The sequence below is a fragment of the Poecilia reticulata genome, chromosome 6 (assembly GCF_904066995.2).
Source record: "Poecilia reticulata chromosome 6, P_reticulata-male-v2, whole genome shotgun sequence".
NCBI lineage: Eukaryota > Metazoa > Chordata > Actinopteri > Cyprinodontiformes > Poeciliidae > Poecilia > Poecilia reticulata.
In genome coordinates, this window is record NC_088835.1 from 11,184,595 (window position 1) to 11,208,163 (window position 23,569).

A 23,569-nucleotide genomic window follows, 5' to 3' on the forward strand; every position below is an offset into this window, starting at 1 on the left:
TCATTGAATCAATCCAATAGAATGCAAGCATATAGCTGATATACATGGTAGAATAATCATTTAAAACAGCTTCAAACAAACAAACACACTCACCTTTTATATGCAGGTAAACGTGATTCTCAGAGGATCCAAGCGAGTTCCTGGCAATGCAGGTGTATTTGCCTTTGTGCTGCGGCTGAGCTACTTGAATCTCCAAAGTACCATTGTCATGCAGGATGTAAGGTTCCCCATTCAGGGTGCTGGCTCGGCTGTCTTTAAACCTAAGACACAGAGAGTTTACCACTTTGCATCATGCTACAGGAACGATTTCATGGCAAAGTTTTACTGAGTGTTTCTCAACTCACCACTCAATTTTGGGAATTGGTGACCCAAAAGAGGAGCAGTCCATGAGGGCCGGGCGATTTTCGATGACCTGGTAGATCTTGTTGGCTGGCGTCAGCACTCTGGGTGACTCATCTGCAGTGAGTCAGCACAGAATATCTATGGATTATTACTGTCCACAAAATGCAAGGGATGGGAAATAGCATTAAAATCCATGATGGAGTGCTAAACTCACGGAGGACGTTGACGAAAGCGTTGGAAAGGAGGTAACCGTACGGGTTTGAGATGTTGCACTGGTACACAGCGCTGGTTCCAACCTGAACGTCGGTGAAGATGATTGTGTCGTCCTCCACCTTTCTGCTGATATCTGTAGGTAAATCTGTCAAAGCAAAAGGTTGTGTTTAAGAAGTGAGTGGCAAGATGATTGAGAGACATCTGTAGGGATTTATGATATTCTTAACAGTCAATGAAAAACATGATTTTTTTCTATCTTTTTGAGTCTTTTATACATACTTTACTTATGAAAACACTTTTCAAATTGTAAGCATTTTCCTTTTCCTGCTAATAAAACATATAAAAGCCAGATTAATCTATAGCATTTCTACCCATGTCAGCATTACTAGTGACAGAGTAAAATGCTTTTCACTACGCAGTCATTATTTTTTTTTACTTGTATTCTTAATGGTCTATTTTTAGTAAGGTTTGAAACTTGATTTTAATCCTGTCGACCATATTCTATGGTATAATGCCATATACAATTTGCTAAACAAATAATGTTTATTAAAGCCACTTATTTATCATGGGTGACCAAGTATCTTCATGAACCATTGACTAATAGATAAGGGTGACTAATTAAGAGACTAATTAGATGACTGATTGAAAAAAATATTCATTGTGTGTGGGTTAGGTGTGCAAAACATAACTTTTCATTAAAGTGTTTCAAATCAAAGTACTGTTTCCTGCCTGTCTGCAGTTAAATAATAAAAGCCTTTACCTTAAAAATCACAAAATTCAACTTTAATAAGAAAGGAAATATATGATCAAATATCTTTAAGTAGCCTTAAAAAATTCTTTACATTCTCAGAATTTTCACACAAAAGAGAAAATCACTAGAAGTTTGTAATTTTCTGAAAACCTTCAGTGTTCTTATAGAATATAGCAAACTTGATTTAGGCGCCGTGATTAATATTTGAAGTTAGAGTCTGACAGTGGAGCAAATTGCTCTTACTCTCTATGCGGTCACCATTCATTGACCATATGATGGAGGGTTTGGGTGTGCCGCTGGCCCTGCAAGTCAGTGCTCCATTCTCTCCTGGAGCCAGAACAAGATTCTTTGGAGGTCCACTGATCCAATAAGGCGCAGCTGCAAGGAGCACAGAGCGGAGAATTAATTACCGAACAGACAATCCTGATGGCATCTGTGCATAAATCAATTAGGAGAGGAAGGTAGAGGAAGAAGGAGAGAGAGAGCAGGGAACAGCAGACGCAGACACACCTTTGACCTCAACGGTGATGATGTGGTGCGCAGAGCCAAGCTGGTTCTTGGCTGTGCAGCTGTAATCTCCCTCATCCGACTCAGACACGTTCACAATCCGCAGGGTCTTGTTGAAGTGAAGGAAGGACGTGCGCCTGCTGGGTAGGTCTCCGCTCACTTTGGTCCAGGATACCTCAGGGGTGGGCCTGGATTTAAGAGCTGTGATCAAGCAGGCGGCTTCTCGAGGCGCTGAGACATTTAATTCTGGCACATTCTCCGACTTACAGTCCTTCGGCAATGCACTCCATCTCCAGTACGTGTCCCCTCAGCACCATCTTGTAGCTTGAGTGGCCAGATGGGATGAGGAAGGTTGGCTTCCTATCATCCACTTGGGCCTCTGCAGTTACACACATATTTATACCGAGTCAAAAATGAGAAAAAAAAATTAACTCTCTTTGGCATCAGCCAAGAATAAAGAGAGGAACTGAGGCAAACCTTGCCCTTCATGTTCTCTAAGCCTCCACCTTTCAATACTGTGGTGTAATCAAACCATCTGCTCTGAAATCTATCCATCTGCATACAAATACTCATGTTTTATTGGTAAATGTGGCCTTTTTTTCAGGTTCTTTAATATGTGTGTTGAAGGTGTTTATAGCCAAAGAAAGAAAAAAATTCATAACCAGGTAAACTAATGTCAAAAATTGACTTAGTGTAAAATAAACATGCAATAGAATCTGTCAGTTACCAAGATTGCTTTAAAGAAAATAAATAAATTAAAACAGATTTAGCATTTACACCAAAGAGTTTACACAATTTATAAGCAAGTGAAATAAGGTGGAAATGATATCAATAGAATGATGAAAAAGTTTGAATTAAATCAGAAATGAGAGAATGAAAAGTCTTAGTGGAAATAGAAACATTTTAGCAGCAGGATTAGCTAAAGAAATGATGAGTGCTCTCACTTTTGCCACAGATCCTCTATGAAGTAGTAAGTAAATATCAGCCACCCATATGTAGAGTTTAGGGCTGAAACGTTTCCTCGAGCGATTCGAGTACCTCGATTCCGCCCCGATCATTATGTGTGGAGGGCAGCGCTTTTACTTTCGCCGATGAGTTGTTGTGAAGTGCTAGCAGCATGGTGGTGAATTGTGCAGCGTTTTGTGAGGGTTTGGGGACAAATAAGGATAGTTGAATTTTGTGCTGCCGGAACCACGTCGTCACGGTTTTGGAGCGAACGGTAGGAATGAGAGAGAGATCGATCCGATTCCTCAATTAATCGTAAAAATATTCTATAGAGTACTCGATTACTAAAATATTATTTTATAACAGCCCTAATAGCGTTATCATAAAATGATGTTAATGGTAATTTTTTTTTTTTTACATCAGTGGAGTGCAGCTCCTCACAAATCCACAAAAGAAAAGAAAGACTTTCAGCTGCTTCCATTCACAGTCAGACAGTTTTACAAAAAATAAACTAAATGGCTCTACTCTGGTGACAGATGATTTGAAAAAAGCGAGTGTCAGGAGTAAGAGTGCTTCTCTGAACTGAGTGTTTCCAGATTTTGAGTTTTCTGAATTACAGTCATTCACCACCATGGTGAGTCACAGGTAAAACCATTTCAAAGGGTAGGTTGCTACTCTGTTAGGTCTACAAACTGATCCCCTCTCAGACAGCATTTATCCTTCTCCTTGCTATACAAATCACTGTATTTCAATTGTGAACACACATTCCAACTTGAGACATTACTATCACTATTTCCATAGTGGACAAATATTGTGTTCTGCAAAGACAGAGTGCAAAGTTCCCGAGATCATGTTCTCTCACTCATGGTGCCGATTTACAAAATATTTCTTGATTTCAGATAGTGAGTTACAAGTTCAAACTATTGAAAAGTAAATTGTATAAATGTTGAAGTTCAGACTAAAATGAAATCAGCATGCAGCTGTAGTTGAAGGAAATCAAAGGAAAGGTTCAAAGCAGGAGTGCCTTTTGGGGTTGAGGAGGGTTAGTGTTAGTGAGGAAGCTACGGCTTTGAGCTCTACTTTAAGAATAACCACAAGGGGGTGCTAGATCTCACCCTGGAAGAAACCAGCGAACCTCTGGGAAAAAAAATGCCCCCAAGGATGAATGGGTTGAAGGGTTGGTGTTAGTGGGTGTAAGCGAGAGTCTGGAGCTCTGGGTTGGGAGGAATTAAACACTGGAGGGTGCCAAAAACTCACCATTTAACAACTCAGTGTCATTATAATAATCTGCCATTGTTTCATTGATTGCATCCACTGTAACACAACAAACAAAACAAAACAAAAGAAATTGCATATGCAACGATATTAAATCATGACAATTACAAAAACATGTTTGCACATCTTTTTTCTAACAGAGAGCAATATGAAAACTAACATAAAAAAAACATAAAATATTTATATGGGAGATGATGGCCAGAATATGTAATGCAGAGTCTCTCATGATGTCAGCTGTAAAGGTTAAAACAATGAGAGCAGTCTTTGTTGTTGGAGGAGAAAGTGTATAGAGAAAAACGTCACAGTAAAAAGCTGCTTAGCAGAGAGCTTAGACAACAACCAGAACTCAGACAATATGTCTTTTGAGTCAGACGACAGTAGCATCTCCGAGGATCGGATCTGTGATGGGAAGCAGAGTTTCCCTCCCACGCTGCCATCCTGGCACATACTGTCCTGCTGAAAATAACCGCCTCTTATGCACGTGCATTACACAAACACTGTTGTCCTTTTTTTTTTTTTCCAGTCATGCAAATCTTAATCACATCTTTAAACCTGAGAACCACAGATGGGGGGCAAAGACTTACGGTTGAGCACTTTGACAGTGATGGGCTGTTTCTGCTGGATGGTTTGCGTGTGTGTGAAACGAGCGTAACAGATGTAGTCGTTCCTGGAATCCTCTAGGCAAACGTTGGAGAAGTACAGGTCGCCATTCAACGACTGGGACACCCTCTTGCTCTGAGGTAACTTCTGGAAGTCTGAGAAAATGATATCAATATAAATATACATCCGTTATAACTTCAGGAAGTATGCACTAAATAAATCCCTCAGGGCTGAACTTTAGGACCCCTATTCTCATTTCTTCGTACATTTTGAATTTCACCAGTTTGGATATGATGTTCAGTTCAAATGAGCACAACTTAAGTTCTTGGTCCATATATGCAAGAAAAAAAAAGTTAGTAATATTAGCAACTAGCAGAGTTAACTACGCTCTGTAAAATTAACATTTTTGAAGTTGTTGAAACTGAAATGGTGAAATTTCAAAAGCATTTTGTCATCAATACCAATCAGAATTTGTCATTAAAATCTCAAATAAAAACATGACAAATTTTGTTTCTGCAACTGACTATTAGCTACAGTTATAGCTAGGGGTGCACCAATTGTAGTTTTCTCATCGTCGATTACCGAACTTTTCAAAAGCCTAACTTACCAATTCCGATTTTAGCCGACACCATTTTTTTGTCTGAAATGTTGCTCAATATATCAAGAAGGTTGCTGACTATTGTTAACTGTAAATGTGCAGACATGACCTGGTCGGCTGGTTTGTCAGTGAAACCTCTCTCACAGGAGAAAAGAAAAGCACAGCGGTAGATTTTAGGACCGTTGCCAAGGTTGATAACATCGGCGGATAAGATTGGCTTCACATGTAAAAATCGGCCTATCACCGATCTCCCAAAATTGTGTTTCTTTACATGTTTCTTGTACATTTCACAGTCTTTGTGACAAGTTTTTTTTCTTGAAATGGATGCTAATCCATAATGGTAAGTATACCAGCTCTGCACCATACCTACAACAATTACAAACAAAACCCACTTTAAGTCAAAAAAATTCCAAACGTATCAAAATGACTGGCATCAGCTCACTATTGTCCATCCAGAATATGATTGGAGGTGGAAGTCCTGCTGGAGGTCGGCATGGCAGCACCAAGGAAACTCCCTTCTGAACCACGATTGGTTTATTTTTCTCCTTTGACCACAAGGGGGACTCTGGATTGATTGAAAATGGACATGCAACATGACAGGGTGAGTATCGTCACAATTTGCACATAAAATGCAGGCTAATAAAGCAACGAGGCAAGATGAGAGGATGATGTCTAAATAGTGGAAAAGCTAAGAGGAAAATACAACGGGGCATTTCAATCTATAATCTAACATGCATTTTCTCGACTTGCAAGCTTTACCTTCGATAAGCCGTCTTAGGAAGAAAAACGCAACTTAATTTACAGAAAAGAAAAGAAAGGAGGAAATGATCCAGAATGTTTCATGAATTTAATGTTTGAAACGAAAGACAAGAAAATAGCAAGATGAAGCAGGACACCACGCTTACTTGACTGTCTGACGACGATATTGTTGGACACAGCAGATCCGTGTTTGTTCCTCGCCGTGCACTGAAACACGCCCTCGTAATGTTCAGGTCTTGCTCTGGTGATGTCCACCACCAGAGTACCGGAGTGAGGCCTCATGGTGACGCTTTCATCCTGATCAACGTCAAAGTGGCTCCCATTTCTTGTCCAGGAGAAGCTGGTGAGAAAAAACCGGCGCAGTTTTTCTGAATAGATGGACGATTAGATGAATAGGACTGCCTTTCCAATGAGGCACAATCAGTAACACCTAAATCACAATCACTAATATATACCAAAATAAAATTTAAATAAATAGAAAATAGGTACCAGTAAAGGGTGCAGGAATAGGGGCATACTGTATTTAGGGGGTAATTCTGCCAGTTTTCTACTGGCACCTCCATGGCTAAAAAGTGTGATATACTTAAAATATTTTGTTAAAATAAATTTAAAAGGAAAGAACATTTTGAACATGACATAACATTTATTTATTTGGACATTTATGGATGTAGTGCAGCCTCTGTACTTTAAATGTCTGTCTATATGCTGGTTCATTCCCTCCCTCCATATTTATAGTGTTGTGTACTAATGCGGCTAAGATTCAACCCAACAACAATGTCCATAGACAAACTGGAACCGAGCACAGTCGTCCACGACGTGGTGGACCGAACTCAACCTGAGAATCAACAACCATCAGCTTACAGACTTTTAGGACAAACATTTGCTTCTGTTTGCAGAGCAGAGTCTTGACATTTCCCTTCAAAGACATGAACTTGGTGACTGCTTTGTGTATGTATGTTCGCAGGTGTGTGTGTGTGTGTGTGTGTGTGTGTGTGTGGGGGGGGGATGTGTGTGTGCGTGTGTGTGTGTGTGTCTGTGTGTGTGTGCGTGCGTGTGCTTGCGTGTGTGTGTGCGTGTGTGTGTGTGTGTGTGTGTCGGTGTGCGTGTGTGTGTGCATGTGGTGGTGCTTCAGTCTGCTACACACACACATATCTGTGTGAAACTTGTTTGCTTTAGATTTAATATAAACTGAACGCTCATGCCCTAAGCATCAATGAAACTATAAAGGTAAAGCAGAAATGAAATGTTGAACGTAGATGAAGTTTAAGGCATTCAGTCACTTCTAACTTTTGTCTCCAACCCATTTTACTGGTAAGTATAAACAAAGTAACAGTATGGGTGTTATCTTTGATTTATGTGAGTGAAGATTTTGTCAGCAGACATCTTTTAACAAATCAAAATTTTATCAAAGAGCTTGAAGTGCGATGTAAGTGGCCGTAGTTACAGACATGGTGTCAATAGAGAAATGTATCCAATCAAAAATTTAATTTCCTGACAATTAAATTAAATTTTTAATTTCATTGTCAGGAAATATGTGATTGTCATGTTTATTGACACTAAATAACACAACATGACAAGATTAAACAAAGAGGTAAATAAAGCTATTGAAGGTCTGGCTGAAAAAATTAAATGATAGAATCAGTCTGCTAATCAGCACACATATGATGAATAAATGAGAACTGGTTCATGTTGTGACTCTGGGATTATTTTAAGTTGTTGAAGTAGTGAACTATGAACATGAACTAATTTGGTTTTAACTTGTGGAAACCAAACGTACAACATCAGTGTCTAAATTGAAACACAAGAAAATAAAACTCCTCAACCCCTGTGCTTGCTTTTGGTTTGCCTTCTTAAAATCACCAAAGCCTAAGGAACAAGAACTAAGAAACAAAAAAATGCATACATGTTTGTGTAAGAGGCAGCAAAGCATTTGCAGCAATCAGAAGCCTTAGTAACAATTAGCCTGCAGCAAGGGCAGCGTGCTTACAAATAAACTGAGATGGAATAAAATAAAATAAAATATTTGAGCTCGAACTGCTAATGTCTGAGAGCTAAAGGAGTATTTACACTTCTTGAATTTTAAACTGCACTTGGCTTTTTCCTACCTGGGATGCGGCTTCCCCTTCGCCTCACAGTGAATTATAATATTCTCTCGAGGATCCACGATGTAGTCCTTTGGGGACTGGTGAGTTATTGTTGGAGGCTGTGCCACTACATGGAGATCAGAAAAGGGAAATGTTTAACCATGACCTTTGCTGCTTAATCTGAAACCGTTTTTCTTCTTGTGCGTCGACCACACAAGCAGTCATTACCAAACACACTGAAACTGACCAAAATGTCCAAAACCACACAGGGGCTTGTGCTGACATAACACACAAAAAGCTCTCTTTATCTGTGCAATGGCAAAAATAAAAATAAAAAATCACAAAAGCATGCAGAACAACAAAATGTGTTTCTCTTTAGTGATGCTTACTGAATTTCTGTCACTGCTGGGGAGACAACTAAAGGACTATGACAAAACAAATAACTGAAAAAGTCATGCTGTTTGTGGCCTTTTTCTATGTGAAATGTTCCACATCCGTAGAAACACACAAAACAAAAGAAAGCAAGCACAGAAATAAATACGTGCAAAATTTCACTCCAAACCACACTCCAAACTTTCTAATATAAACTAGGCATAAATTTTGAGCAGTTTGAAAACAAAGTAAATCCTCAAAATGTGGACAGAGAAAAACTGCAAACTTATTAATAGCAAAGCATTTATTCATGACTTACATCCTGGAAGAACTTTTGTGGGTTCCCCCAATGAATCAGCGAACAAGAAAAGCAATTTGACAGTAAAGAGATGCAGACATTAGTGATTAGAGAAAAAAAGGTTGTCCCGTGGTTGGACAAGGGTCGTCTGTGATGGTCACATTTCCAACCAGATATATTGGAAACAAAACCTGTCTTAACCTGAAGGGCTGAAAATCACTTTGTATTTTTGTTTTTATGTGAGTTAATACTTTGACATACACAGAAAAAAGGTCAAATAAAAAAAAAACAAATGATCAAAAAACACCTTAATGGTACTTTTAGTGCAATTCTGTTGAAAAAATGAAAAAAACATTAGGTTCTTTAACATTTTTAGCCTAAGGCATTGCGAGCCATTGTTGAAGGTTGCAGACCCCTGGTTTATAGACCCTAAGCATTTCCCTGGTTTCTGATGTGTGGTGTGATCTGTTCCCTTACGGTCTAGTGGGACCTCCAGAGCAGAGGCGAGGTGTCCGAGGATCAACACCAGCAGCACTGCTTCCAAACTCCTCATCTCCATCATCATCATGGGTCGCTGTGGTCTGCCCTTCCCACTCCGCTGTTCAATCACAGACTGAGGACACTTCCACAACTGCAAGGCGAAAAAGAAAAGTAGAGAAAGAGAATCTCAGACATCAAATGAAAGCTAAGGATTTCACAGCACATCCAGTGGCAGAAGCTATTAATCATAAAACCGAGTTTGTCCTGCTCTGCATCCACGGGAGGGTCAGAGGTGGAACAAGCGAGCTAGTTACATGCACTGACTCTGTGGTTACAGATCGATGTCTCTTGGTGTGTGCAGTGTTTTGCTGGGGGCTATCTTTTTGATGTGGAGCATTCCAATAGGGATCGACAGGAAGCCGCGCGGGCTCATCTCGCTGCACTCATCACGCTGCGCCATTAGGGCTTTGCCTCTGCTTCGATTTCCAAACGCCGGTGGATGGCACGGCCAAAGTTCAGAACAGGGGGACATACTTTTCATTCCAACACATTTCACCCTCAGTTTTATCAATGTGAGCGACTGGCAGATTAGGCTTGAGGCAAATTGATCTGCGGCGAGGTCAGATTTCTGACACTGGACCATCAGTCTTTTGCGAGACAGCAGCTGCAGCAGCAAATGTCAGGTACGACTGTTTGATAGCTGTTTAATGGAGACAGATGGCGCGGATACCACAGGTTCAGGCGGAGTGACTGGTCTGAATTTCTTTTAAACAAAGCAATAATCATTATTTACACAAATTTCTTTCAACACAACCTTTCGGCAAGATGATACATTTTCTGTAACTACGGAAGAAAAAAACAGCAACACTGATGTTCTCTCTATGTTTCTTGTTGCTAGCAGACAGATGCGGTGCTAAGATGTCACATTAGCTTTCAATACATGCTATTGTTGTTTGAGACAAAGCAACAAAAAAAAAAAGAATAACAGCAAAACACAGACAAAAAAATAAGAGAATGAAAAGAAGAGTGTGAAAAGAGCTTTGGTAACAAGTAGACACTAAAGTACACCTGACTGCACTCGTGGTGACTTTAGTCTCTGTGGCTGCAATTTAACTGGATAAAAAATAAAAAGATTAATTTTCTATCTTTTAATGAAAGTGATAATACCATTTTTTTTTATCTTTCCCTCCTGTATGTCTCACCCAAAGCAGCCCAGTACTGAAATGTTACAGCTTTAATTACAGCACAGACACACTCATTTTCTGAGCTATTATAAAAGCACGACAGAGAAATTGGTTGGTGACCAGAATTAAATGATTTTCAACCAAATGGACTTTATCTGAGATCGGCTGGTCGGGAACTAGAAAATTCCCGTAATCGGTGAATGTATCATACTTAAGCTCTACGGGACGGAGCTGGCAACAACTCGCTTCAATTTCGACTCAAAGTCAGAAAGTTTCTATGTTACTGAGGTGTTAAACAGTAAAGTCAGAGGAAGAAGAGAGACGTAAGAAGCTAAGTGGAAGGAAACTGTAATACTCAGTTAATCCCCAAATTATTCACACCTCTGGCAGATTTAGGCTTAAAGTGAGCTTTCAAATTTACCACCATGTTGCTTCTGACCTGAAGTGGTATTAACATCGGGCAATGTTCAAGTCAATCCAGAACTGAATCAGATAGAGAGGAACTAAGGATTAATCTAATGGCAAGGAAGGCGTCAAACCTGAAAGACTTGGATTTAAAGATATATTTGTACATTTTTTTCACTGATTATTGAAAAGAGTGAAACAATTACATAACATCTTTTTCCACTCAACTGTAAATACAACAAAGAAAAAATTCAACATTGATTCTCCTTTCATGACGTGGTTTTAGGATGTTATCTTTTGAGAGCTGCTCATCTAATGTACTATTAAAAACCTTAACCTTGGACTGAACTGTATGAGGACATGTTTGCAGTTTATTCAGGCTGCGAAAGAAAGCAAGAATTTCAGCAGATAACAGGAAGGGTGAAATGGGTGCAGCAAGTTGTTTTGTTCTTTGAACTATCAACCTCAGTGTGTCATGAAACTTACAGCATTTTGGAAATCTGATTTGAGGTAAGGATCAATAGTTGCAGCTATTTTAGCAACACTTGTATTTCGAGTGCTAAGCACTAACATAAAACACTGACAAATAGGTGGAATAGATTAGTAGTTTAAAATGTGAAATCAATTAGTGCTTGCTTTTAAGGCTGAACAAATATATTTTGAATGCTTGAATATATTTTGAATATTTTGAATGGTCTTACATCTTCTAATATCATAGCTACTAAAAGTTAATCATCAGGTCAAAGCTTTAGAAAAACCAGAGATAGGAAATTGGCTATCAAATTTTGAACAGTACATCTCTAATTTTATTCAAAGCTATTGCAAGGAGCTCATCAGTATTTTGTCTGAGAAAGGGTGCTGTTCTCAGATGAGAATAAAGAAACCGCCTAAAAAGGAGTCATTTACTATCTTTTAATGACTGCAGAGAGACCTGTTTTTAATCTTTCCTTCCTGCATGTCGCACCCAAGGCATTCACTAGTCTGGTATTAAAATGTCACAGCTTCAATTAGAGCTCGGGCAGGCTCATTTTCTCAACTATCACAAAAGCACATTAGCAAATTTTGGATTTTAATGATGGTTACAACATGAAAGAATCTAATAGAGGCTTTTAGAGGCAGAGCTGTGTGTAGCTGTCTTGCCCTCCGGGTTGACAGAACAAGGTTTTAGATGAGGAGCTGGTGGAAGTTGTGTCTGGTACCAGAGGCTAAACAGCAAGTCAGGATTTGGGAATGGTCCTCTCCGGGGAGTGAATGCGCTCGTTAGCACTGCCCCAGGGTCGTGATACAGTTATGGCCCCCAAAGCTGGTGTCTGGTAACTTGTTACCTTGGGCTTCCACTACAACTCTCTTGGGAAGCTGCGTATTATTCGCCCGGCACAGCCAATCACAGATCTGCGTTCACAAAAAGGTAGGTTTGGCTTGGGATTTCACACACAAAGGTAAGGGGCAGCTTTTCTTCCAGCCTCTTTTGAAGGCTGCAGGCAGTGTTGCACAACCTGAACACACTCCATCCTTCAATATTTATTTTCAACGTGCCGTGAGCAAGTTAAAATCAGAGGTGATTTACAAATATTTCATTAGTGAAGATGGTTAAAAGTCTGACTGAGATGTGAGCAATCATTTCCGTAAAAATTTAATAAATAAACAAGAAAATCTGCTGGTTCCTGGAATGAAAAGTAGTCAGAGGAAGCGTGAAAGTTGTAGGAGGTTTTTTAAAGGAAACATGCATTTACTGTCAAGGCATATCTACAGTTCATTCAGGCTGCGAAAGAGCGAGAGAGAGCATATCTTTCATCATATAGCACGGTTGAACAGATGTAGCAAAGTTGCTGTGTTTTAACTCTGCCCGCTATTGAACATGTTGGATTTGCAAACATCAGCAGCCTGTTTGAAATAAAAAGGTTTCAGTGAGGTTGTACTTTTTCAAAGGAACAGACAAAAAAAAAGCAGAATAAAGAAGTTTAAAATGTTGGTTTGGCCACATAACTTTAGTTTATGATCTCATTAAAGCTGCACCATATTAGGAAAACACCCAATTAAGACATTGTTAGTTTATGTAGCAGTGGCAGTATTAGTAGCGCCCACATTTTGCTTAGTTTTCTTTTGTTTTCCATCGTCACGATTCCCCACCAGTGCCATTAAGTATTTAAGCCACCCACATCAGTTTTACGTTTGGGTATCAAGGGCAATGAGAGTAAATTCACATTCATCCACATTCAGCTTAAATATAATAGCCCCGAAAATGTCATCAAAGATTTGTGATTGGGATATTGCACCCATTGCACCTGTATGTAGATTTGATATATAGTGATAAATCGGAAATCAGAATTGGCAACAAAACAATTAGCCACAATAACTTTTGTGTTGAATCCTAAAACACTTCAAGCTTATCTGAAATGGAGCCAGCACTCTGTCCAGGATTCATTTCCCAATTTAATGAGGTGTAGCAGCTCAGCTCCAGTCGGTCAGCATGTTTTAGTCTTCATGTGCAGAGTCTGTACTTCCAGGAGTGTGAAACTGTCCGCGTACGGTTTGTGTGTGTGTGATATAATTATCCCTGTGAGCTGCAGTGATACGGAGCCAACCATTCACATCCCTGTCACAGCGGGACAGCAGTGGAAATTCTAGTGGGGCTCTTAAGACCAACAGAGCAGCCAGAAGAAAAAAAGCCAGACTTTATGCTGTTCGCATGAAATTATAAAGGATTCATGTTGTTAATTCTTACACCTTCACTCCGCCAATATGGTTTGCAGCAAGTTAGAGAAAGACAAAAGCTAGATGCTTCTTAAGCGAGACACAAATATCTGCCTGTATTGTTAAAAGCTCATAAGCATCCCTTGCTGACAGACAGGAAAGCCAAAGTCAATAAAGCTCTTGCTGAGGCCCAGATAAATCTAAAGTACTGTTTAGGGTGGTGTGCCAAAATCTGTCAGGCAACTGATAAAATCGAACAGGAAATGGCCTCTTAGAAAGAAGCATGATTGGTTAGTAACAACAGATTCGCTGATGTTTTTTTAAAAGCTATCTATCAAATAGATTAGGCTGAGGACGATAAACCCAGCTATTATGTCACTTGGAAAGCTCAATACAGTGAAAACAAAAAGGTAATTTTGACAGATTCGAGGCCAAAATCTGCACACAAAGTACCTTTATAAACTTTTCTGTCTCGTCAAAAAATAAATTTTTTAACAGCTAAATGCTCCAAACAATGAGCTTCTGCTACTTAAGTTTATTAAAGTGGAAACTGTCTCTTTCCAAAGCTTCTTTTTCCACTTGAGTGAATGAAACAAGGATTTTTTTTTGTTTTGTTTTTTTTACTCATCACAGATGCTGTTTTGTTTTCAGATCCCACACATGCATGCACTGCGTTTTAACAACGCAGCTTCTGGGACTAATTAGCATTGAACGCTTACAGTTTTTACTGTTTGTGGATTGCTTTGGTATTCATTTTATTTCCAATAAACCTAGTTATCCTTTATATAAATCTGCACATTGTACTGTTTTTTAAGAAGAAGCTTGGGTTTAAACTCAGTCACTTGAGTCATTTGCACTTGAGGTTCACAGAAACAGATCACACTGATTTACTATTAAATTTCTTAGCTAGTTTAAAACAGGGACATCTTGATCCAATGTTAAACATTGACTCAGGGTTTGCTATTTGGAACGAGATGGAATGGGAGATTAACATTTCAATAAAATAAAATTTCTTAGAAATGCTTTCTACACCTTTCAATTGATTATCAAGTTAAGGCAGGTTTGAAGAAAAGAATAAGTAAAATGTGACTGATAAGTGCAGATATGCATTTTTTGGGTTGAGTTGAATTAAAATTAACCATGATGAAATTGAAGGAACTATGTTGAAGCAGCATATTAAGGCTGACCTTCAGAAACTTTGGTTTGGATGAATTATATCTCACTGTAAAGTAGGAAGAGAGACCTTCGTGGGTAACTGATTCATGACACCAATGAAATGTAGTTTGTTATTTTACTGAACTTGTAGCTATATAAGCATGATAATATTTTGCTTAAGTTCAGATTAGCCTAATATTTGTAAATGACTCAGACTGTTTGCAATCAGGGACCAAAATAAAGAGCTCAAAGTAGGAATCAAGAGCTGCATGGAAAAGCTGCAGGATTAAAATCTAAACATGTTCATAATTTACAAACTGACAAGATCTGAAGTAAGGTAAACCTAAGTAACACTCAGCAACCAAAAACCTAATCATAATTAATGTCAGACAACTGAAAGTCTGCCATGTTCATTACTGTACAGCACTGTGAGAACACCTTCATACAGGCCTGACTTATTTTGCCAGTGAAGGAAACACTCCCTTCTGTCAGCTGCATTCAGCTGCCTGGCCTCTCATTCCACCAGCCTCTTCAATTACTCCATTGTCATTTCGCCACAGCCAACTACTTCAACATCCTAAAACTAATTGGTTTTGTGCACATGTCTCAAAAGTACACACACGGACTGAGAGCGGTAGAACTCGTTTGAACACACAAACGGAGGTGTCAGGGGCTCAAGGACTGAGAATAAAAGTGTAAATGAAAAGCAGTCATCAGGGAAAAGTCCCAACTCTGATTCTGCAAGAGCACACGGCTAATACAATATATTTGTGCTATATGCTAACCTCTAGCAAAGATGCTGCCATTATCTGCGCCACACAGCAAGTGACTCAACCTTGACAGAATTTCAGCTGTTGCATCAAATTTAACATCTCTGATTTAAAAAAGAAAGACGTGACATTCTCTCATGCCAGGCATCCTAATTAACTCCCATAATCAGCACTATTGATGGCTCCTGCAATCAGAGTTTGTGAAGCTTGATATGGCCTTAATGGAGCAGCAGGGATCCCCTGCAGGCGTCTGAATGGGGAGGTTATAATGACTAGAATGGCTTCATATACGCTGGAAAGTGAAGAGGAGAAAATGGAAACGCCTGGAAGAGTTTGTTTTTTCCGAGGATGTGCCTATTCATGCCAAGTAGCGCATATAGTTTTCTGTGCCATTAAGCAGCCAAGAGGATGAGGAAGGCTTCTCAAAATGTTTGGCTCTGAAAGGTTCTTTGCTGATCATGAAAAAAACAAAACAAAAAAAACAGGTGGAGAAATGTATGCTGAGGTTTTGTTTTTGAGCAGGATTGTGAATTACGGTGGAGGACGCAAGAAGCTTGGCATTCATTGGCTCTCGCACGCCCTTCTTTGAGCCACTGCTTGATCACAATAGAAATTCCACAAGCTGGCTTCGGTGCGGGTTTCCCCTAATCTTCTCATTAGCCTTTATAATTGGGAAACCATATGCAAATAATTGGTGTGGTTAACATATGAACTGGCATCCTGTTGTTCGGGGCAGACCTCGCAGTTCAGAAATGAAGCCGGGCCTTTTATCTGCACTGTACAATGCGAGACAATGAGACATCAGCCATTGGCTCCTCTTTAAATACTGTACTTTGTTTCTGTTCTCCTCTTTCAGCTTTTTCATTTTAGGTGAACAATGCAGTTCAAAGCAGCAAGGGCTTTTACGTAAAGAGATCCCATACACTTTGTTTGTACATCAAAGCTTTTGTGAGAACAACATGATCAGCATTTAATTTTTGCCCGTGATGTGGGCTCCATCAGTCTAACACAGTAAATACAAAATCCAATATGCACTTTGATGATAATAAAAGCTTCTCAAGCCTTTAACAAGCAGTAAAAAAAAACATTTTTCTTCCCTGCACACACAGATGTATTAAGAATGGTAGAGTTCTGGTGGAAGAGGTATTGCAGGCACACAGCTGTATACTTGCTGTGAGCCTTTAAGGCAAGGCAACCATAATTTATGCATCACTATTTCTTTCCCCAGTATTCTTGCTGCCAATGAAAATTGGCTGTCATCATGGGAACCGCATGCTCTAGTGTTTTTTTTTTTGTTGTTGTTGTTTTTTCCAAGCCACTGAAAAACCAAACATGAAGAAGATGTGGCATCTTCAAAACCGTCCCACACCGGCTTGGTAGAAACACCACAGAACCTCCCCAGATTTCGACACAAAACATCTCTTTGACATCTGGTGCTAATGCAACATGTCCGGCAATTTGTTTAGTTCCCCTCCTTTCAGCGCACAGCCCATTGGCATTCACGGAGCTGCCTCCACATACACGGCAACAACACTCCAGGATTTGCTCCCTGTCCCCTGTGTCCAAATGCTAATCAGCAATGGCGCCGGCGCTTCTGAGAGGGTCTCTCTCTTTAGCATGCAGATGGATGCAGCAGCTCTACATGAGATGGTGTTAACGGAGGGATGCTGGCCTGTTTGGCTTCTTGGGAGAAGAGGAATTGTGCTTTCATCTTATGATTGGCGGGGAAAAAGATCGTATCATTGCAAAGTAATTTCTTGAGGTTGCACTGACATGCCCACTAAAGTTTTCTGCAATCTGGCTGCCAGAATTGTTTGAAAGTCATCAGCAACTTTCTTATGTTATGTTTTCAATTCGCTAGACGTTACTGCCGTTCTGGTGTTGAGCAACAGTTGCCCAGGTTTTCTGAGAGGCAGTGCAATGATTACAAAACTTTAGCTGTGGATACTTTTTATCACACTTGTCAATGCTTCTGAATGTAATAGGTTCAGAGGGTCAGAAACCGACCAGCGTGTACTGTTTCATAGAAATTAAAAGTGGCCTATTTTTTGACACTTCCCCATGTCTGTTTCATTTTATTTTTAATTGTAAGTTCAGTACCTCACGATTTTCAAATAAAGGCTTTTCATTCATGCATTAAAAGGCTACAAATTTCAAGAAATAAATCAGGTTTTTGTCAGCCTCTAATAGGAAATTAACATTAAAAAAAACTTTTTAAGTTGGATCTTTAGCCAGTCTGAACTGGCAGCAAGAGAGGATTTGTTCTTATTTCTAATCTTGAATCAGAAGCTGTGATATTATGGATGTTTGCGATGACAATAACCGTGATTTCTTCACTTTTCTTCTGATTTTTCATCTTCCTGATCTCTCTTCATGTTGCTTTAGCTTCTTAAAAAGTAACACCTACGTCAGGCGTGCAGGTAAAAACAGAATAGGTCTGTATATTACAGTGCCACTTATATTGTATTTGAAAGATGAAAAATAGTTTCTGCATTAGAATTATAATCGCCATAGCTGTTAGCTGAAACTTGGCATTCTCTGATCGACTAAGAAATGACTTCACAAATTGTGTCTAAACACTGCAGGTATAGGACTTGGACAGGGATCGGTATTTGTTGAAAGCTCAAAGAAAAACTTCAAAAGACCTTCTGAAAATCTGAGAAACTGCTGGTCAACACAACTTTACAGCTTAAAAGAAAGCATGCCTCTTTGGAAGCAAAGCATAAAATGAACAGGGGGAATTTCAGATCCCTGATTTTTATATCAGTACTGTATGACAGTCTAACTTTGTCTTTCTATCTTTCTTGGTCTTTTAATTATTTCACTGCCTTGTAATTCAAAACATAGGAAGGCTGTTGAACCACTAAGCTAATTGGCCAATACTTTCTTTGGGTTTTTTTTTTTTGCTTTTTTTTTGCTATGGTATTATTTGTTACGCCTAAAGCTTTTTGCTGGTCATAGTTTGTGCATGCTTTCATCTTCTGTATTTGCATAGGCATCCACATTTTGACATGCATCATAGTTTTTCTCACACTAAACCAGAGCACGACATTATGGACAGAGCTCAAGTTTGCTTGCCCCCTCACATGACTGTTATGGGCGAAGCCATTCATATGCTGAGCAGACATCCATTGTGCCAAACAAATGCAGGAGAGTCAGAGGGATGCATGGTGACTGGCTTCTTAAATAGCTAAAAGAACTCTCAAAATCCTCTGCACACAACATCGCAAGACACACTTCAGCTCCTGAAATCTAACAATTTCAAAAAATCTAAAAGTTTACATAAAACTAATCTCCTCTTAGAAAGCATGCAAATCCTTTAGGACAACAGAAAGAAACTTCCGTGCATAATTCACACTCTAATTTGCGATCCATTTCTTTGGTTTTACAGATCGGCAAATGGTAGAAAGTGTTTGCAAGCTAAACATAGATACTCCAATCCAATTTTGGCAAGCTGGATGAGTGCAAAATTACACTCCAAAGGGCACTCTGTATCCATGGCAATTCTCCTGATGCTTTTAGAGCCATGCCCACACAAAAAGATGTCAACTCTGTCACCAAATACACATATATAGAAAGAAGAGGGATAAAGGAACAAAACCATTTTCAGCAAAGGATTAATACAGAACAGAAACTCTTCTGTTGAAATCTGATTAGTCAAAAAAGAAAAAAATACAGCTCTCTCTCTTTGTCTAACAAAAGATGTATGATTAGAATCTCAGTTTGGCACCATATCTTTACCGGATGGCTTACTCTCCATCTGAAAGGTCTCGCCACACAGGGGCCAATATGTGGAGTTTATACTGAGCTTAAATTCAGGGCGATACAAAAAGAGTCTGTTGCACAGGAAGTGCAGGACATGCTCACCACAGACTCAAGAAAACAAGAAGCTGTGAGGTTTTTGTTGCAACTAGACTCCTGAGGGCCCTGTCATAAGAGAGAAGCAACAAAGCTGTCTATGGGAATCATATGAGTTACCAGTAAGTGGAAATAAGTCTTTCAATTGTATATTAGCTGATGAATTGTGCTGATCCGGTATGTAGGCAGAGAATGATTGGGTATTTTAGCTGTCTGCACTTTGTGTTGAAGTAACACTGCATGGACAGTGACTGTGGAGTAAATGTGCAAATTGCAACATTTAGTTCACCGGTGAGAAAGCAGTAACTACTGCTTTACCTGTACAGAACATATATGTTGGTTATTTCAGAAGCCAAAATCTTTCTACTAAGATGGCTGATATCACACGGTTAAAGAAGAAATTAGGAACATGCAACAACTTGAATTCCTGACTGTTGAATGTCTTGAAGAAAGTATCAGGAAACAAATAACTGATGTATTTTTCTTTTAATACCAGCTACTAGACATTTTATCATTGTACTAGACAATACTGATTTTATTGTCAACAGACATGGCAACCACTGCTCCCAATGCCTCAGAAAGGAAAGCAACAATTGGTTGTACCAAAAGTTGCTCCATGATGTCATCCCTTAATTTGCATAACTGGCCATCTGGATGAAAGGTATAAAGAGATACAAATCACTGTGGGATTGAAATGAGATGAAATAAGCTTTTGTATTTTTAAATATTTGTTTCTCATACAGTTTAGTTTGGTTCTTTAATAGTTTTTTTACTCTAAGGTCTAATTCAGAACAGACAACAAGCAACAGCAAAACCATTACTTCCAACAAGCTTCACAATAATAAGTTTTAATTCAACTCAACACCTTATTGCTTCTTTTGTTTGCTTGTTTTTCTCAGCTCTTGTTCTTTCCCTCGACACATCTGAGCAGAACATTCTACACTCCTCAGCAAACTTTCTACTGAAGTCTTGCTTCAGAAAAACACACAAGGTGTGACAGTGGAAGTTATTCCCTTGTTGTTGTGGGGGGAAAAAAGTAAGTGAGAGGCCGCAGGGTTCCTCATGCACACCAGCTACTTTCTGTATTCATGGAAACTTTTGTGTGAAAGCAAAAGAATTAAATCAAAATGGTTTAAAACTTTATGCAAAGCAGTGATTCTTTTTAATTTTAATATAGTTTAAAGTCTCATTTATTTAAGTCTTCTTTAAATGTTTGAATTTTTTAAGACCTTATAGTTGGTGTTCAAGCTTTATGAAAATATACAATACTATTCAAACAATCATAATAAAAAAATATATGATTTTGCAACACACCTTAAAATCGACAATGCACAAAGTTTTCTGTTCTATATGATAAGGAAGTAATTAGATAAGTAAATCCTCAAAATTATATAAGGAGCTATATCAGCACAAAATGTAATGGATATTATGTACTTATTCATATAATCTTATAATGTCCAGATTCTAGTCAAAAAGAACTAAATTGCACTAAGTGATGTCAATCAAAATCCAGCTACAAAATCAGAAAAGTAACGTGACTGCGTGCTCAGACAAGCTGCCACCCGCTCACTGTTCCAGAACATGTAATCTGAAAGTGTCACAAAGCTGAGGAGAAAGTAAGCTGTGAGAAAATCTGCTGCAGGTGGATGGAGCCCGCCAGTTTACGGCTGATGAATGGCACCTCGACATTCACGCCGCACAATAGGCCTCTCCTACAGTCCTCCCTTCCTCATCGTCCTCCAACAGCTCCTTCCACTCCACCCCACCTGTGTCTGTGAAAGGTCAGCATGGAGGAGGGTCTTCACCTCCCCTCCCTCCAGTCCTCCAGACCTATAGCTCCCACTCCACAATCATCCCAAACACTGGAGCCTGGTCCCAGGAAACTCAATCAAAGCGGGCTTCAGAGGACTGGAGACCTCTTAAACCCCTCCATTGTCTCCAGAAGGTCTCCCCACACCGCGGCAGGTCCATATGCAACACTGTAAGAGGAGTTGCTCATTACTGCCTGTCCTGGGTTTTACTTTGTGTCTTTTGTATTCCTGCCTGAAGAATCCAGTTGCCCAGCTGGGCCAATAAAAGAGAATACAAGGGTACGGAAAAAAAAAAAGAAAAATAGAAAAAGGCAATTCATTTGCTAGCAAGAGGAATGACAAGATGCATTTGTGGAATCTGAGATCCACCTTCTGATATAAAAAAAACAAGACAAATTGAAATTGTTGTTTGAAATCTGATTTGGCAATATAGGTGTCTTTAAAGGCATTTGTTGCTAATTTCCCCGTCATCCCACGAGTTAGAGCACTTCCTGATAGACACACCACACCACAATGTGGGTGAATGTCAGAGCAATCCATTATCACATAAAGGAAGCACTATGTAACAGCCCCCTTCCCTTTCTCCTGGCCCCTCCCCAGCTCTTTTCAGATACAGCAGGTGAATACAAATTATTTCCCCTTCGCTGCTTTCCAAAAGGACTCACCATCCAATTTTAGACAAACAATAGTCCTTTCAAACTGTGAGAAAATCAAATTGTAGTTTTTTTTTTTACTATTGTCGAAGGAGACAATCAGGAATAATACCAGTGGTGAGAAATGGAAGAGATGGGTTTTTCCCCCTAATATGTTATACATTTGTGTTTTATATCTGCAAATGACATAAATTAGTTTGTACAACTGCTAAATTGCAACAAAGTATTTTAAAAGCCCTGAATCTAATTTTTTCAGCAAGATTAGGTGAAGTGTGTATTTTGTATTTCCTAGAAATGCACTGATAAATCAAAATCTGGCAATTTTAAGCTTGTTTGGCCTAGACCAGTGAGGGTTCAGTCAGAAAATACCTAAAAGTTACTGTGTCACATTAGCAACATATTGAAAAAGACTTATAAGGCAGAGCATGCTGACCAAATATTTGACTCGGTGCTGGGCTTTTTACAGGTTTTCTTAGATGTTTAGCCTGATTAAAGGGTCAATTATGCACAATCAAATCCACTTTAGAACCAGGATTCTCCCAAATACACAAGAAGAAATGCAGCACGCCTCCTATTATGTTAATAATGCGTACCTCCTGCACTGATCCAACCATTTGGGAAAATCTGAAGGAGCTTTGATTATATTAGCTTTAACCTTTACCAGTCTATTTTCAGGAGGGATGTATTCTCAACAAACACATCTATCTGCTTTACAACTCCAGGTGAAGCAGACAAACCACCAAACACATCCAAGAAAAAAAGTCTTCTTCACTTCAGATGTCCTTTCCAACGGCTTTAGAGGGGACGTAGAAGCCTGCGACTGCTAAGCAAAAATGAAACAATGGGGAAAATACTGCCTCCCTTAAGCAGCAAGCAGATGACCCCATTTAATTTGAGTTGCTGGATTCATGAAATTAAAGAGTGTTTTGGAGATTAAAGAATAAAACAGGAATTCTCTAGTGGGAAGTAGTTGAAACCAACTGCTGGCGCCTCACCGAGACACGTTCCTGTACGTCTGTCTCATGGGTACGAACGATTGAAGAGATTGAGCAAAGTGTTCCCACAAAAGAACTCTCTTTACGTTCTGTGAAACTCTTTTTTGTAAGTTTACATGATAAAGTGTAAAAAAAATACACACACCTGGGACCTAAAGTATAAAAAAAGGCTTCAGGTTGTATCAGCTTTTCTCCAATTTGTCTATCACTGCGACAGTCTGTGCGAGCAGCGCTTTGCCCAGGGGGCGCTGCAGTTCAGACAAACACAGCTCCATCCCTAAGGATCATCTGACCCCATCACAAGTAATGGCCCCAACACAAACTGCTCCATCAGCCCTCGTAAGTTAAGTAGTGATTCCAGAAAAAAATAAAATAAAATATTGCTCTCATTTAACACTAACAGTCCACCCAGCTTCCGCTAATAGCCTCCGTTCGGCGTTCGGAGGGATGAGGCCAGTCTCTAATGCAGAGGAAGCCTTCTCTGAGTGTCGGCTAATGGTTGGGCGAGGCTGTGGAGGAGCTTATTCAGACTGCCTCTAGGAGTCAGATAATGCACACAAACATGCTGACAGAGTCGGGTCCAAAAGTCCTGCTGGTCCAGGTGATCAGAGGATATTCTGGTTGTCCATAAGTGCATAAGTCAAATAAGGCTGAGGAAGAAGTGACTTCTTGAAGAGACAATCCTTTAGAAAGAAACAGTTCAGGAAGGCATGTTATTTTACTCCAAGTGATTTTCTTAGACAGCTTTTCAGATAATTTCATTTAATTTCTCCTCAGTAAAGCAATACACTTGATGGCCACAGGCTCCTACTTTATGTTT

General features: G+C 39.4%; 1 protein-coding gene across 17 annotated transcripts in view; it reads right to left on the reverse strand.

Annotated features, from left to right (window-relative positions):
• Positions 1-23,569, reverse strand: part of LOC103465827 (neuronal cell adhesion molecule-like) — a 90,429-nt gene that overhangs the window by 20,187 nt on the left and 46,673 nt on the right. For 11 of the 17 annotated variants that reach the window (XM_081607880.1, XM_081607874.1, XM_081607879.1 and 8 more), the window contains exons 3-14: positions 9,222-9,375; positions 8,096-8,201; positions 6,137-6,330; positions 5,674-5,796; positions 4,618-4,788; positions 4,016-4,072; positions 2,081-2,192; positions 1,817-2,001; positions 1,550-1,684; positions 557-700; positions 345-456; positions 94-260 (exon numbers count right to left, since the gene is read on the reverse strand). In XM_081607880.1, coding sequence (XP_081464006.1) covers positions 94-260; positions 345-456; positions 557-700; positions 1,550-1,684; positions 1,817-2,001; positions 2,081-2,192; positions 4,016-4,072; positions 4,618-4,788; positions 5,674-5,796; positions 6,137-6,330; positions 8,096-8,201; positions 9,222-9,312 — 1,597 coding nt within the window. In that variant the 5' untranslated portion in view covers positions 9,313-9,375. Of the gene's footprint in view, positions 1-93; positions 261-344; positions 457-556; positions 701-1,549; positions 1,685-1,816; positions 2,002-2,080; positions 2,193-4,015; positions 4,073-4,617; positions 4,789-5,673; positions 5,797-6,136; positions 6,331-8,095; positions 8,202-8,765; positions 9,183-9,221; positions 9,376-23,569 lie in introns of those variants that run through there. The other 6 variants (XM_081607887.1, XM_081607885.1, XM_081607875.1 and 3 more) reach the window with 2 other exon arrangements.